This window comes from Haliotis rufescens, unplaced genomic scaffold, assembly GCF_023055435.1.
Source record: "Haliotis rufescens isolate VD_foot unplaced genomic scaffold, xgHalRufe1.0.p SCAF_17, whole genome shotgun sequence".
Taxonomy (NCBI): domain Eukaryota; kingdom Metazoa; phylum Mollusca; class Gastropoda; order Lepetellida; family Haliotidae; genus Haliotis; species Haliotis rufescens.
Window position 1 is genome coordinate 8,179,956 of NW_025963857.1, and position 16,097 is coordinate 8,196,052.

The window sequence follows — 16,097 nt, forward strand, 5'->3', positions numbered from 1 at the left end:
AATACAGTACTTTTATTTATTTATTTTATGCATGCTTTCTTTTTGCAGGCAAATCACCCCCCTAAATCATATGTTATTAAATTCTGTAATGTGGATGTCATGCTATATATGTCCAACCATGAAATACGAGATAATATTCGTATAACCTATAATGTATTGTATCATATGTATCATGATACAGGGGTCATACATCAATGTATTGTATTGTGGGCCTTGTGTCATGATACATTATTGTATCGCTGTATCGTTACACCACTAGAAAATATGATGAACTTTAAAGTCAGTGACTGTTGTTACTTGGAGCATTATGACCAGGGTGGTGTTGTACTTGGAGCGTTATGACCAGGGTGGCATTGTTACTTGGAGCATTATGACCAGGGTGGCGTTGTTACTTGGGGCATTATGACCAGGGTGGCATTGTTACTTGGAGCATTATGACCAGGGTGGCGTTGTTACTTGGAGCATTGTGACCAGGGTGGCGTTGTTACTTGTAGCATTATGACCAGGGTGGCATTGTTACTTGGAGCATTATGACCAGGGTGGCATTGTTACTTGGAGCATTATGACCTAAGGAGGACTGTACTTGAGGGAAGAAGGAATTATCTCCAAAACATAACTACATTGCTTATTTTTTGTCCAATTTCTTTTTTTAATAGCCTTATAATCAGGGAATTGGAATGTCTGTTCTGAACATCATTTGCATTGGCTTTATAACCAGGGAATGTTGCAGTGCAGTAATCCAAACTTAGAAAAACATAGCATTATAGGAACTGTGTTAACACTATCCAGGCTAGGAACTGTGTTAACACTATCCAGGCTAGTAGACGTTTCACGTTAGATTTTGGGACCTACGACAACCCCAAGGGTAATCCCAAGTTGAAATGGTCCCCAGCAGCCTATACTTGTTGTAAGTGGCAGTTAAACGGATTGGGTGTCACTGTACCCCGACAACGTTGATTTTTGCTCAAGATATCAATCACTTGATGTTCGAGACATGATTATTTACGGGCCACAGTCATGGAGTATTGCTGAGTGTGACGTTAAACAAACAAACAAACACACGATGAGGTGGAGTATGCTTTACAATGTGCAGTTTTTCTGTGGCTCATTTAACACAACAGAATGAACAATAAATACACAAGAGAATTCACTTGTCCTTTAATAAGGTTAACAGCTTTAGGTAACAGCATGATTAGAGATGATAAGTTAAGAAAATAATGAAGAGAAATCAAATTTGTGCTATCCTTGATGCGACTGTGTTTCCGTCTCATGTAGATGTTGACGACCCAGAGCATGCACACCTTAGTCTGCCATGACGACATGTCGCTTTCGGACCGTGACGACATGTACCGGCAGTGGCACAACCTCAACTCCAGGGACGCCGCACTCATCATGGGTAAGATGCACACACCTTCACCGGAGTAGGAAACATGTCATGGTTACACACACCTTCACAGGTAGGAAACGCATAATGGCTGCACACACCTTCACAGGTAGGAAACACATAATGGTTGCACACACCTTCACAGGTAGGAAACACATAATGGTTGCACACACCTTTACAGGCAGGAAACACATAATGGTTGCACACACCTTCACAGGTAGGAAACATGTCATGGTTGCACACACCTTCACCGGAGTAGGGAACATGTCATGGTTGCACACACCTTCACAGGTAGGAAACACAATGGTTGCACGCACCTTCACAGGCAGGAAACACAGAATGGTTGCACACACCTTCACAGGTAGGAAACATGTCATGGTTGCACACACCTTCACAGGAGTAGGGAACATGTCATGGCTGCACACACCTTCACAGGTAGGAAACATGTCATGGTTGCACACACCTTCACAGGCAGGAAACACAGAATGGTTGCACACACCTTCACAGGTAGGAAACATGTCATGGCTGCACACACCTTCACAGGTAGGGAACATGTCATGGTTGCACACACCTTCACAGGTAGGGAACATGTCATGGTTGCACACACCTTCACAGGTAGGAAACATGTCATGGTTGCACACACCTTCACAGGTAGGAAACATGTCATGGTTGCAAACACCTTCACAGGCAGGAAACATGTCATGGTTGCACACACCTTCACAGGAGTAGGAAACACATAATGGTTGCACACACCTTCACAGGTAGGAAACGCATAATGGTTGCACACACCTTCACAGGTAGGAAACATGTCATGGTTGCACACACCTTCACAGGAGTAGGGAACATGTCATGGTTGCACACACCTTCACAGGTAGGAAACACAATGGTTGCACGCACCTTCACAGGCAGGAAACACATAATGGTTGCACACACCTTCACAGGTAGGAAACATGTCATGGTTGCACACACCTTCACAGGTAGGAAACACAATGGTTGCACGCACCTTCACAGGCAGGAAACACAGAATGGTTGCACACACCTTCACAGGTAGGAAACACAATGGTTGCACACACCTTCACAGGTAGGAAACACATAATGGTTGCACACACCTTCACAGGCAGGAAACACATAATGGTTGCACACATCTTCACAGGTAGGAAACATGTCATGGTTGCACACACCTTCACAGGAGTAGGGAACATGTCATGGTTGCACACACCTTCACAGGTAGGAAACACAATGGTTGCACGCACCTTCACAGGCAGGAAACACAGAATGGTTGCACACACCTTCACAGGTAGGAAACATGTCATGGCTGCACACACCTTCACAGGTAGGGAACATGTCATGGTTGCACACACCTTCACAGGTAGGGAACATTTCATTGTTGCACACACCTTCACAGGTAGGAAACATGTCATGGTTGCACACACCTTCACAGGCAGGAAACATGTCATGGTTGCAAACACCTTCACAGGTAGGGAACATGTCATGGTTGCACACACCTTCACAGGCAGGAAACATGTCATGGTTGCACACACCTTCACAGGTAGGAAACATGTCATGGTTGCACACACCTTCACAGGAGTAGGGAACATGTCATGGTTGCACACACCTTCACAGGTAGGAAACAATGGTTGCACGCACCTTCACAGGCAGGAAACACAGAATGGTTGCACACACCTTCACAGGTAGGAAACATGTCATGGCTGCACACACCTTCACAGGTAGGGAACATGTCATGGTTGCACACACCTTCACAGGCAGGAAACACAGAATGGTTGCACACACCTTCACAGGTAGGAAACATGTCATGGTTGCACACACCTTCACAGGTAGGGAACATGTCATGGTTGCACACACCTTCACAGGTAGGAAACATGTCATGGTTGCACACACCTTCACAGGTAGGAAACATGTCATGGTTGCACACACCTTCACAGGCAGGAAACATGTCATGGTTGCACACACCTTCACAGGTAGGAAACATGTCATGGTTGCACACACCTTCACAGGTAGGAAACATGTCATTGTTGCACACACCTTCACAGGAGTAGGGAACATGTCATGGTTGCACACACCTTCACAGGTAGGAAACATGTCATGGTTGCACACACCTTCACAGGTAGGAAACATGTCATGGTTGCACACACCTTCACAGGTAGGGAACATGTCATGGTTGCACACACCTTCACAGGCAGGAAACATGTCATGGTTGCACACACCTTCACAGGTAGGAAACACATAATGGTTGCACACACCTTCACAGGTAGGAAACATGTCATGGTTGCACACACCTTCACAGGCAGGAAACATGTCATGGTTGCACACACCTTCACAGGTAGGAAACATGTCTTGGTTGCACACACCTTCACAGGTAGGAAACACATAATGGTTGCACACACCTTCACAGGTAGGAAACATGTCATGGTTGCACACACCTTCACAGGTAGGAAACATGTCAAGGTTGCACACACCTTCACAGGTAGGAAACATGTCATGGTTGCACACACCTTCACAGGTAGGAAACATGTCATGGTTGCACACACCTTCACAGGTAGGAAACATGTCAAGGTTGCACACACCTTCACAGGAGTAGGGAACATGTCATGGTTGCACACACCTTCACAGGTAGGAAACATGTCATGGTTGCACACACCTTCACAGGTAGGAAACATGTCATGGTTGCACACACCTTCACAGGTAGGAAACATGTCAAGGTTGCACACACCTTCACAGGAGTAGGGAACATGTCATGGTTACACACACCTTCACAGATAGGAAACATGTCATGGTTGCACACACCTTCACAGGTAGGAAACATGTCATGGTTGCACACACCTTCACAGGTAGGGAACATGTCATGGTTGCACACACCTTCACAGGTAGGAAACATGTCAAGGTTGCACACACCTTCACAGGTAGGGAACATGTCATGGTTGCACACACCTTCACAGGTAGGAAACATGTCAAGGTTGCACACACCTTCACAGGTAGGGAACATGTCATGGTTGCACACACCTTCACAGGTAGGGAACATGTCATGGTTGCACACACCTTCACAGGTAGGAAACATGTCAAGGTTGCACACACCTTCACAGGTAGGGAACATGTCATGGTTGCACACACCTTCACAGGTAGGAAACATGTCATGGTTGCACACACCTTCACAGGTAGGGAACATGTCATGGTTGCACACACCTTCACAGGTAGGGAACATGTCATGGTTGCACACACCTTCACAGGCAGGAAACACAGAATGGTTGCACACACCTTCACAGGTAGGAAACATGTCATGGTTGCACACACCTTCACAGGCAGGAAACATGTCATGGTTGCACACACCTTCACAGGTAGGGAACATGTCATGGTTGCACACACCTTCACAGGCAGGAAACATGTCATGGTTGCACACACCTTCACAGGCAGGAAACATGTCATGGTTGCACACACCTTCACAGGTAGGAAACATGTCATGGTTGCACACACCTTCACAGGCAGGAAACATGTCATGGTTGCACACACCTTCACAGGCAGGAAACATGTCATGGTTGCACACACCTTCACAGGCAGGAAACATGTCATGGTTGCACACACCTTCACAGGCAGGAAACATGTCATGGTTGCACACACCTTCACAGGCAGGAAACATGTCATGGTTGCACACACCTTCACAGGCAGGAAACATGTCATGGTTGCACACACCTTCACAGGTAGGAAACATGTCATGGTTGCACACACCTTCACAGGTAGGGAACATGTCATGGTTGCACACACCTTCACAGGCAGGAAACATGTCATGGTTGCACACACCTTCACAGGCAGGAAACATGTCATGGTTGCACACACCTTCACAGGCAGGAAACATGTCATGGTTGCACACACCTTCACAGGCAGGAAACATGTCATGGTTGCACACACCTTCACAGGTAGGAAACATGTCATGGTTGCACACACCTTCACAGGTAGGAAACATGTTATGTTTCACTGTCCGCTTCAGGAAACCTGTTTTCCAAATAAACAGTGCTTTTTTTAAAAGGACTTTTGGGGGTGGGTGTCATAAAGGTCGTCTGGTAGGCAGTGTTTTCAGACTCACTTTGCTGTTATTCATCCCTCCCCCTGTTGTTGCAGTGATGACAGATGAATGTGTAACGGACAGCAACATCACCGACGCCACACATGTCATCCACTACAACCTGCCGAAATCAAAAACTAGGTTTGGCAACAGAATGGCGTGTATGCTGAACTTTTTCTATGACTTCTCCAAGCCTCAAGAGGTAGGGATGACCTTGACAAGTCAAGTCTGATAACTCCTTTATACAGCTAAATGGGAATCGGTGATGCATGGCAAAATATTCCAAATGAGAAGATTACTTTAAATCAGGGAAATATTTTTGAATAATTGTTCATGTTAATGCAAATGATCCAGACATAAAAACTTCAAAGAAATGTTTCTAGTTTTCATGGATGATACAATCTCTGAAACTTCTGTTAGATCTGTATTCTTTTTCTGAGAAGCAGTTTGTGTGTGATTAATACAAAACCAAACAAGGGTAAAGGGCCGTTTGATACAGAATGGACTTACAGATTTTTGAATTTTTCCATTAAGAATGAAATGTCTAACACATTTTGATATATTTCCAGGGGTCACAGGTGGCCCAGTCATCTAAATCACCGCAATTCGCTGTGCAGAGTTGCGTCCCTTTGGCACACCAGACACCTATGATTTTGGGTTTTGGTTTGCCCCAATTATATTTCTAGGTTTGTCAGTGCCGAACCCGAGCTCGTGGGTTTCACCGACGTGGTAAATGTCTAAGACCTGCATCACTTCAGGCTTTCCTCCCACATTAAGTTGACATGCCGTGATATAACTAGAATACTCACTGACATATTTCCATATGGAAGTGAAATCAAACATTATATATTTCAGTCATCGGTCACGCCAACATCCTACATATTTGTGACAGACAGAAACAAGAAGGAAGTGAAGAGCTTGGCCAGCTTCCTGGAGCGGAGCAACAGTGAGATTCCCAAGGCCATGTCAAGCTACATGGCCGGCATGCAGATGGTGAGAGAACACTAAGTGTGTCATCAGTCTTCTTGGCATTGGCAACTTTCGCTTTTACGGTTAAGCTCCACCTCCAGCCGTTTCAAGCCTGCTTGAAATTGCATGTCCAAACTGTTATCCTTGCTCTGCTCTGCCTGGCTTCGTTTTGATATCACCATGATAGCTTTGCAGTCGTTAGCATTTTTATTCTGTATTTGTTGGTTTACAAACAACAATGGCTCAAAAGGTAAAGAAAAGATAATGAAGACTTCCACATAAAGGAACATAACTTGCTGTCAGTCAACAAACAAACACCTGTTAACTTGGCAGGACTTTGGGTTCAGCGCTGGTGGTTGGCTGGTTCCCTCATCTTGTATACATCACAAATCTTTGCACTGAAGGGCAGCCTCCATGGTCTGCTGGATAGATTATTAAGCATTAAGTGGATTATACAAGGACTGGTCAGTATACTTTGTCTGAGGGTATCCGTGTTAAACTGTGGCATGGTATTTCAGCATGGTGAAATCGGCATAAGTCAAGACTAGTACACGCACCGCACCGCACCGCACCGTCACGCAACGCAACGCAATGCAACTCACACCTACATGCCTGTTGCTATATATGTGCAATAATCTTCAACGTAATGTTAGGCCTATTTAACCTCACTGTTGCACTGGTCTTCAGCAACCCATGCTTGCCGTAAAAGGCAACCAACAGGATCGGGTGGTCACGCTCGCCGACTTGGTTGAAGCATGTCATCATATCACAATGAATCGATGTTCATGATGTCAGGCAGTGAATTGTCTGGTCCAGACTCCATTATTTACAGACCACTGTCTTATAGCTGGAACATTGCTAAGTGCGGCGTTAAACAACAAACAAACACTGTTGCACTGAAGTCAAGAACCTCAACCCCTGTGTTTATCAGTGTTTCGATTGTCAAGTCTACAATAGTTCTTTGATTAGTAGTGAGGCAGTAAGAAGCCATTTGTATGGATGACAACTTCTGTATTTCCTATTTGGTCTTCGATAGGCATTTGGGGGCACGGGTGGCCCAGTCGTCTAAGGCGCCGCAATTCGCTGTGCAGAGTTGCGTCCCTTGGGCACGCCAGAAACCTATGATTGTGGGTTCGAATCCCGGTTCGCCCCGATTATGTTTCTAGGTTTGTCAGCACCATACCCGTGCTAGTGGGTTTCACCGAGGTGGTTAACGTCTGAGACCTGCATCACTTCGGGCTTTCCTCCCACATAAGCTGACATGCCGTGATATAACTTGAATACTGTTAAAAGCGGTGTTAAACCCAACTCACTCACTCACTCACTCGATAGGCATTTAGAAGTTGAAGACATGAAACCCTTATGGATAACAACTGATGACAGGGCAAGAACTTGCCCTGAAGCATCGTTACAAATAAGGAATACGTTATCCATAAATGCTTCATGTCTTCAAGGTCTTGTTTTCTGCTATTACCTTAATCAAGCATGTCAAATGAAACCACACAAGTCATTTGTCTGAAGTAGTTTCAGGAGCCATAAGTTTGTGAACAGTCATGGTTTCAGCTCTGAATAAATATTTTTACACAATTTTTGGGGACAGTAACAAGAACTATTCATAACACCTGTTTCACAATACCTGTGGTTCAGTGTGGGGTTGAGGGGGTTCCAATTAGAACATTGTACAAGGGTTGGTCAAAACGTTCTAAGCCTAACAAACAATTGTGAAAGTGTTTTTAATTTTGTTTTGCAACATAATCTCCATGCTTTTCAATACACTTCTCATATTGATAGTGAAGCTTTCCAATTCCTGTCAGGAAGAAGTTTTCTGAAACACACTGAAACAAACATTCACGGCAGCTTTGACGTCATCGTTGTCGTCAAAGCGCTTTCCACGAAGGTGTTCTTTCAGTTTTGGAAACAGAGGGAAACACTTGGTGCCAGGTCTGGCGAGTATGGAGGTTGAGGAAGCTCTTCAAACCAACATTGTCGCATAGTAGTCTTTGCAAGTCGACGGGTGTGAGAAGAGGCATTGTCATGAAATAGTAGAACTCCATCAGTCAGCATTCCTACCCGCTTTTCTTTGTTAGATAGACTCTGTCAGGCTGTGAAGCAAATCAGCACAGAAGGCACCGGAAATCGTCTTTCGACTTTCTAAGTAATCAACATGGATCACACCCTTTGCATCTCATCCTAGAGTACAATGGACCTAACTATCTTGATGATGACTTGAATTTCTTTGGTGCTGGAGAAGTGGAATGGTGCCATTCCATGGATTGATGTTTTGACTCAGGATCATAGTGGTAGACCGATGTTTTATCACCCGTAACTAACCTCCTTTAAAATGTGATCCTCCTCAATTTGAATCCTCCTCAATTGACTCTAAATTTTCTAAAATATCAGTTCCTTTTTCCTTAAGATCAGAATTAAGAAACTTTGGCACCCAATGAGAAGATATCTTATTCATCTGTAAATGTTAATGAATAATAGTTTCAATGGATCCATGGCTTAGACCTGTGTCTTCCTCAATATCAGCTATGGTAATACATCTATCTGACAGTGTAAGTTTTACTATCCTTGATGGAAGTTGAGGGACGTCATCATCAAGGCTTGTTCTCCGAGCCTTAGACATAGCTGCCCAATGTTTAACAGTGGAAAGCTAGGGCACTCATGCCCATACTATAGTGACATGCAGTCATGAATTTCTTGCGGAGTACTTTTCTCTAAAGTCAAAGACTTGATGACTGCTCGGTACTCGTTCTTTTCCATTTCTGTGTCCATTTGGACCTCTATCACCCTAAGGGGCGGTCGGATAGCTGAGTGGTTAACGCGTTCGCTCGTCACGCCGAAGACCCGGGTTCGATTCCCGACATGGGTACAATGTGTGAAGCCCATTTCTGGTGTCCCCAACCGTGATATTGCTGGAATATTGCTAAAAGCAGCGTAAAACCATACTAACTCACTCACTCACTCTATCACCCTAAACTTGCTGTCACTGATACACAAACAGCCTCAACGGACCAAATACACTTGCAATGTACTACTCAAACAATGTATTACATTGACAAGTTCACTTTGTTATGGCAGTAATTGAAAGCTAGTCAGGCTTGAAACATTTTGACCAGCCCTTTTACAGAATATGTGTTAGTTTACATTATGTTTATTATTAGACAATATATATATGCTTTGTTGCACATGTTTTTTGCAAGGGAAGTATGCAATATCATCCGTGTGATGTGTGTAAGATATAAACAGTGGTAAAGATCTTTAACTCACAAGAGCTCAGAGTGTTTAACAACAATACTGCCATACAGACACCCTGATATTGATTCTCCTATGGACCTGATTGTTTGGCTGTTGGGATGGGGCTGTTGGGATGGGGCTGTTGGGGTATCTATGGTTTACAAGATAAAAATTATGTTTCCAGATTTCCGGGTTTTGCTAAGTATTTGGTGCCTGGAGATTTCATTTGGATCCAGCATTAGGCAGGGGTTTCAATTGTTAACATTTCTATGCATCAGATAATCAATATGAAAATGTGGGCTGTGGTTATATCTTTGGCGTTTTAATTACAGACTTTATTAGGTCAATACAAGTCTTTATCATGTTTATGGTCTTGATAAAGTAAAATTGACAGAAGATGAAGTCCAAGGCCAATATTGCTTATTTCGTGTTAATAAAAACCTCATGTAAAGTCTATAGTTTAACATGTATTAAAGAGACAAAAGCAAATTCAACATATCAAGCTATGCCAGCTCCAATAAGGTTTGGAGTTTCCAACAAACAGAGACATCTGATTGGCTTAAGTTTGGGGAATACCACTTCCAGGTAATTCCCACTCTATATTTTGAGTAATTCAAGTCAATAGTGTAAATTATCAGACCTGACTATGCGCTTTTGTCGAATGACACATGATAATATTTAATGGTCCTGAAATTCACTATTTGAACTCTCCAGCTATACAAGCTAAGCAGGCTTTGATTCAGTAAGGAGGCAATGTGCATAATGTTCCCACAGTGTCAGCTGATATCAAATGGACCTACACTTGACAAATACAATCACTTGAGATCCTGAGGCAAGACATGAGCATGAGAAGACATCTTCCCGGGGACAAGGGCGTTACCTCACTATAAAAGTCAAGTTTTCACCCTTGCGGAACAAGGCTGGAAGTTCCAGGCCTGATCGTAGTGTCATTAGTGTCATTTACGAGTTATGTCGCTTCTATGTCGCTCCTGTTGACCAATCAGAATCCATCTCTCATGTCACTTGCATTTGCATCAAACAAAATGGCAGCGCCTTGTCAAGACAATCCGATCGACAATCAGGATCTGGATTGTCATAAAACAGGTCTTACATCGCGAGGTGCTTCAAATTGCGTGAGTACCTTGATTAAAAACATGAAAAGATTTGCAAAATATCTGTTGACGCCCACTTGACAGTACACATGGTTTACAAACCCTGCAGTCAACCGAAATCTAACATGAATCAATCAAAGAGAGAGAATTGGTGGACGGGTCCCAAACACTTTATGGGATGGTTCTCTGTTGGGACTCTGGATTCGACTTGGTCCCAAGCAACCTATGTTGGTCTTAGAGGGGACTTAATGGATCGGGTTTTCAGGCACAGTGGCTTGGTTGATGCATGTCATTGTACACCTTCAAGGTGGATCATATGCTTATGATATCAATCACTGGTTTGTCTGGTCCAGATTTGATTATACGAGGGCTGGCTAAAAAGTTCTAAGCCTAACTGTGAAAGACCCGTACCAAGTCGATTGTTTTCATTTATTTCTCCACATTTACACACTTTTGCCACTGATGCTGCAAGGCCTGGATGACGGTCAAGAAGAAAGTTTCTTCAGCCACCCTAAAAAAGTCATTCACAGCGGAAATGACGGCATCATTACTAGGAAAATGGCGACCGGCTAGTTCCTTTTTCATTTTTGGAAACAGGTGGAAGTCTGACGGGGCCAAATCGGGTGAATAAGGGGGATGGTCAATGAGTTCGAAGTCACAATCATGGATCGCTGACATGGCAACCACCGATTTGTGAACAGGAGCATTGTCTTGGTGGAACAGGACTCTTTAGTGAGCATTCCCCGTCGTTTAGCTTTGATAGCTTCAAGCAACTGTCTCAGTAGGTCAGCATAATATCTTTCATTGATAGTCTGGCCTTTTTCAAGATAGTCAATCAGCAGAATACCCTTGGAATCCCAAAAGACAGAAGCCATCACCTTTCCAGCAGAAGGAACCGACTTGGCTTTTTGGGGGGCTGGTGATTCCGGATGCTTCCATTGTTTAGACTGAATTTTGGTTTCTGGTTGAAAGTGATGAATCCAGGTCTCATCCATGGTTACAAATCGGGCCAAAAAATAATCGGGATCTGCTTCAAAACGGCATAAATTGTCACGGGACGTCAGGAATCTGACACGTTTCTGATCCGCTGTAAGAACTTTGGCACCCATCTTGCAGAAACGTTTGTCATTCCCAACTCGTTGGTGATAATGTGCTCAACCCTCTCATGAGAGATGCCCACAACACTGGCAATATGTCGAGTGGTCAATCATCGATCAGCTATCCCCATGTCATGCACCCGGGTAATGTTTTCCGGAATGGTTGCTGTTGAAGGCCTTCCTGGACGCAGGTCATCGTCAAGGTTCTCTCTGCCACGCTTGAATTCCGCAGCCCACTTCTTTACAGTGGAAAAGGAAGGGGCATCATCCCCTAAAGTGGAGACCATGTCAGCATGTATCTGTGTTGGAGTTAGCCCTTTCAGTTGCAGGTACTTGATGACCGCCCTATAGCCAGGTTTGTCCATTTCTGGTGATGTCAGTGGGTAGGTTCACAAGATGGTTTGGTACAAAGACAATAATAACACTACAGTTGCAGTTCTTATGTCTATGATTCATTAAATGATTGTACCTGTTGGTGGCAAAATTTTGTTTCAATCCGATTGAGATATCCCACTTAGGCTTAGAACTTTTCAGCCAGCCCTCGTATTCAGGCCACTGACATACAGCTGATATATTGTTGATTGATGCAGTGAACAAGAACAAAAAAATCTATCTGCACAAGAGAGGGCTTGACCTGGTTCAATATTTTGAAATTACAGTCAAACCTCGTTGTGTCGAACTTGGATCCAAGTATCCAAATTAAGCATAAATGTTTCCTGAGTCCGAATCCCCGGGTAACTCGACTTTTTCAGGTCCCCACAAGTTTGACACAATGAAGTTTGAGGTATAGAATGAAGCTTTATCGTTGTTGTTTCCGTTATTTTAGTTTCAAATATGCAACAAGACCTCATTAAATTATTTCTATGGAACTTTTTTTCACGGGATGAATTTTCCCCCCAAACAGTTAATTGTTTATTTGTTGGTTTCGAATGGCTGAGGAATAAGTAAATGTATTGCTGGGCATAATGAACCGTACAATTTCAAATATTTTGAAGTTTATTGAGCTACTGGTTGTGAAATATGTTATTGTGTCTGTTGTGAAGAAAGGGTCTATTTCTCTTGAGTTTGTATGGACTTATCAGGTTATGATAAAAAGATTAAAAGTGTACTTCTTATTTTGTAATGGTACAAGTTAGTATTCCATACATGATGATGACCATGTGAGATTTGTGAAAGGAGTTTTGTTTGTTATAATAAAAGGATAAATTGTTTGAAATTTGAAGTTTGAAGATATTAACTTCTGTATAAAGAGAAAATGTAAAACTATTTCAGCTTTAAACATTTTAAAGATTTAATGTGACAGTTCTGTTTTTGTTTCTGACATCAGACTGTACATTTGTTGTGATGAGATCGAGATGCTGGATTGGAATGGAGTTGTCACTTATGTATGATTTGATTGTCATCTTTTACTATTACTTGAAGCTTTTATGTGGACAAAGATTGAGAAAGAAGTGCTTTTCTAGAAAAAAAAAAGCTTCCACGGTGATATGGCCGGAAATAAGTTGTTTCTGTCAGAGGTGGTTATCGTGATTTGGTACCTCTGATTGACCAATCAGTATCAAGTATTTTCTAACTTTCTGGTGGTATTATGATTTGATCTTTAACTATAAGTTCAAGTTTAAGTTTATATATTAATGCTATTATTTTACCTTTGCAATGAAAGCAAATTGTTATCAAGGTTTTGTTATTGTTCATGGTATTGTTTTGGTGTACGATGTTTTTACTACAGAATAACCATTATCATGTGTGTGGATAGTTTACCATGTTTACCCAGTATCAAGGCGAAAAGCTTAGTGTTAGGTGTGCACAGGCTTGGAAAAGCCTTGAATTTGGCAATCCAATCTTCAAAGACTATAAGGGAAAATCTGCCTTGAAAAAGGTCTCACAATTCCAGTAGATGTCTTGCAAAGGCTTCGATTGTTGCTACTCTTTTTTGTTGCTGTTAAATAAATATCAGCTGAATATATTATATGGCAGTAGAGATTGTTGTGGACTTACTTGTGGTAATTGTCAGTGGCAGCTCAAAAAAATGTTGAGGGCCATTGTGGCTAGATTTTGTTAGTGGCGACATGAGAATTACCTCCCTTGGTTGCTGTAAACAGCAAGCTTGATCGTTCGAGAATCTGTCTGATGTGACAGTTTCTAGAAGGCTGTAGGCTGTACCTATATAAGAGTGACACAAGGGCGTTTCAAGGCCTTGTACGACCTGACTTGTGTCTTATCTACTTGCCACGTGTGGATGGGATACCTACTTGAAAACAACAAATTCTTGTCTGCTTCGAACAATGTTTTGGATTCAAGGATAGAGCAAACTGAATGTTTCAAAATAATTTATCAATTATTTATTGATTGTGTTTGGTCATTTACTGATTTTGCAATTTAGTTCTGTTTCGAGGTGGTTTCTAAATTAAGGCGCAGAGGTAAGCCCAGAAATCAGTATATACACAGAACTAAATTGTGAAATCAGTAAATGACCATACACGATCATTGAATGATTTAAAAGCAAACTGCGGTATTCCTTTTCTCAAGAAGTCGCCACAAAAAATCTGTGTTTTAGCCATTTGCTGAAACTGACAAAGACCACAAATAAGTCTGCAACAATCTCGACTGCCATGTAACAATATTACAATGATGTTTTTTCTCTTATACTACACAATGAGATGTAGCAAAGTATAAGACAGAATCATGATCGGTAGATAATACTGAAACACGGGTGTGACACTTGAATATCTTAATATTGTTCTTCAGTGGATGAATGGAGTAATTTTGGCAATGAAATAAAGTAAGAACATCCTAGTCAATCTCTTTGAAAGAACACTGGGTATTACTTTTAGCCTTGAATGGGTCTATCAAAAATACAATCAGCTAAAGGGAATATTTGGTTTGTCATTCTCATTTGAGACCATGATTTTGACTCATCAAGGATCATTATCAGGCAGAGTCAGGGATTGGAACCCATGACTTCCTGATCCAGGCAGCTAAGGGAGGCAACTCTTGACTGACAGACTTATATATGGTCATACCATGAACAGTAAATGTGTTTTGTGATTGTAGTTGAAGCTGATTTGTGAGTTGATTTAATATGTCTAATTTCACACATTGTCAGTGATGTGAGGATTCCTTGGAAGAACAGAATTGACATCTGGTTGCAATAGATTCAACCCTCAATTGGAAGTTGACTAAAACCTGAATAGTCATACACTTCACTGTTCTGTGATATCATCTGCAGTCATTTGGACTAAAAAAAATACTACCATAAACAATCTTTGTTGGTATGTGTATTCATGTACCGGTGTATGTTTTGAAATCTAACATTTAGATATTTACTCAGGGAATTCAATTAAAAAAATAGCATTTTAGTGATTTATTCATTCTGACCATTCGACGATTATTCTGATGAGTTGGCAGTGACCCCCAGAATCTCTAAGTATGTTTTAGAAAATATGCAAACACGAACATTGAAATGAACTTTCCGCCATATTGGTTAGGCCTGGCGTTTTATATTTTTCAGATTACGGACCCGCTGACCCAAAAAATCAGATTTCCATATATTTCTTCCCCGCCGATAGCCACGTAGTCATTTATTTTATTTGTTATCATCACTTATTAATAATAAAAAAACTTATGAATTTACCGTTGTAAACTAGTAAAGAGATACATAATCGATCTTTGTTGATCTCGAAGCCGAACATGAATAGCCTCCCTTGACAATTGTCCGTGTTGTAAGTGGTAGAATTTATATTGTTACAAGGGGCTTTATCGTCACAAATGGCAGTCTTTTGAGCACAGAATATGTTCATGAAGTGTGCCAGAGGCATTCTGCATTTAAAAAAATGCGTCTGGCTTCTTTCTTTCTTTTTTCTTTTTTTCCCTGCTCCAACCCTGGACTTTGGGCTGAAAAATTCGTAATTCTAAAAAAAAAAAAAAGCCTGGCCTTAGTGTTTACAAATCATGTTTTGCCTATGCTGGGTTGTGAATTTTTTTTTACATCTCATATATTTTACACTTAGCTGCGATACATACATCCCTGAATTACGCACACATTTTAGAATTATTTGTCATTATCACTAATATTAAGTGAACTATATCTGATGAGAAAAAGCAAAATTAGGAGTTTACACTGTAAAACATTTTCTCTCTTTTTTTTGGGAAATTGATTCATCTAATCTTGCATTCATTGACTCCCATTATTGAGAATATGCATGGCAAATTATCATGGC

General features: G+C 41.9%; 1 protein-coding gene across 5 annotated transcripts in view; it reads left to right on the forward strand.

Moving 5' to 3' along the window:
• LOC124134873 (putative ATP-dependent RNA helicase TDRD12) overlaps positions 1 to 16,097 on the forward strand; it is a 98,840-nt gene that overhangs the window by 31,797 nt on the left and 50,946 nt on the right. For all 5 annotated transcript variants that reach the window (XM_048397500.1, XM_048397503.1, XM_048397504.1 and 2 more), the window contains 3 exons: positions 1,276 to 1,396; positions 5,516 to 5,661; positions 6,315 to 6,452. In XM_048397500.1, coding sequence (XP_048253457.1) covers positions 1,276 to 1,396; positions 5,516 to 5,661; positions 6,315 to 6,452 — 405 coding nt within the window. The remainder of the gene's footprint in view (positions 1 to 1,275; positions 1,397 to 5,515; positions 5,662 to 6,314; positions 6,453 to 16,097) is intronic.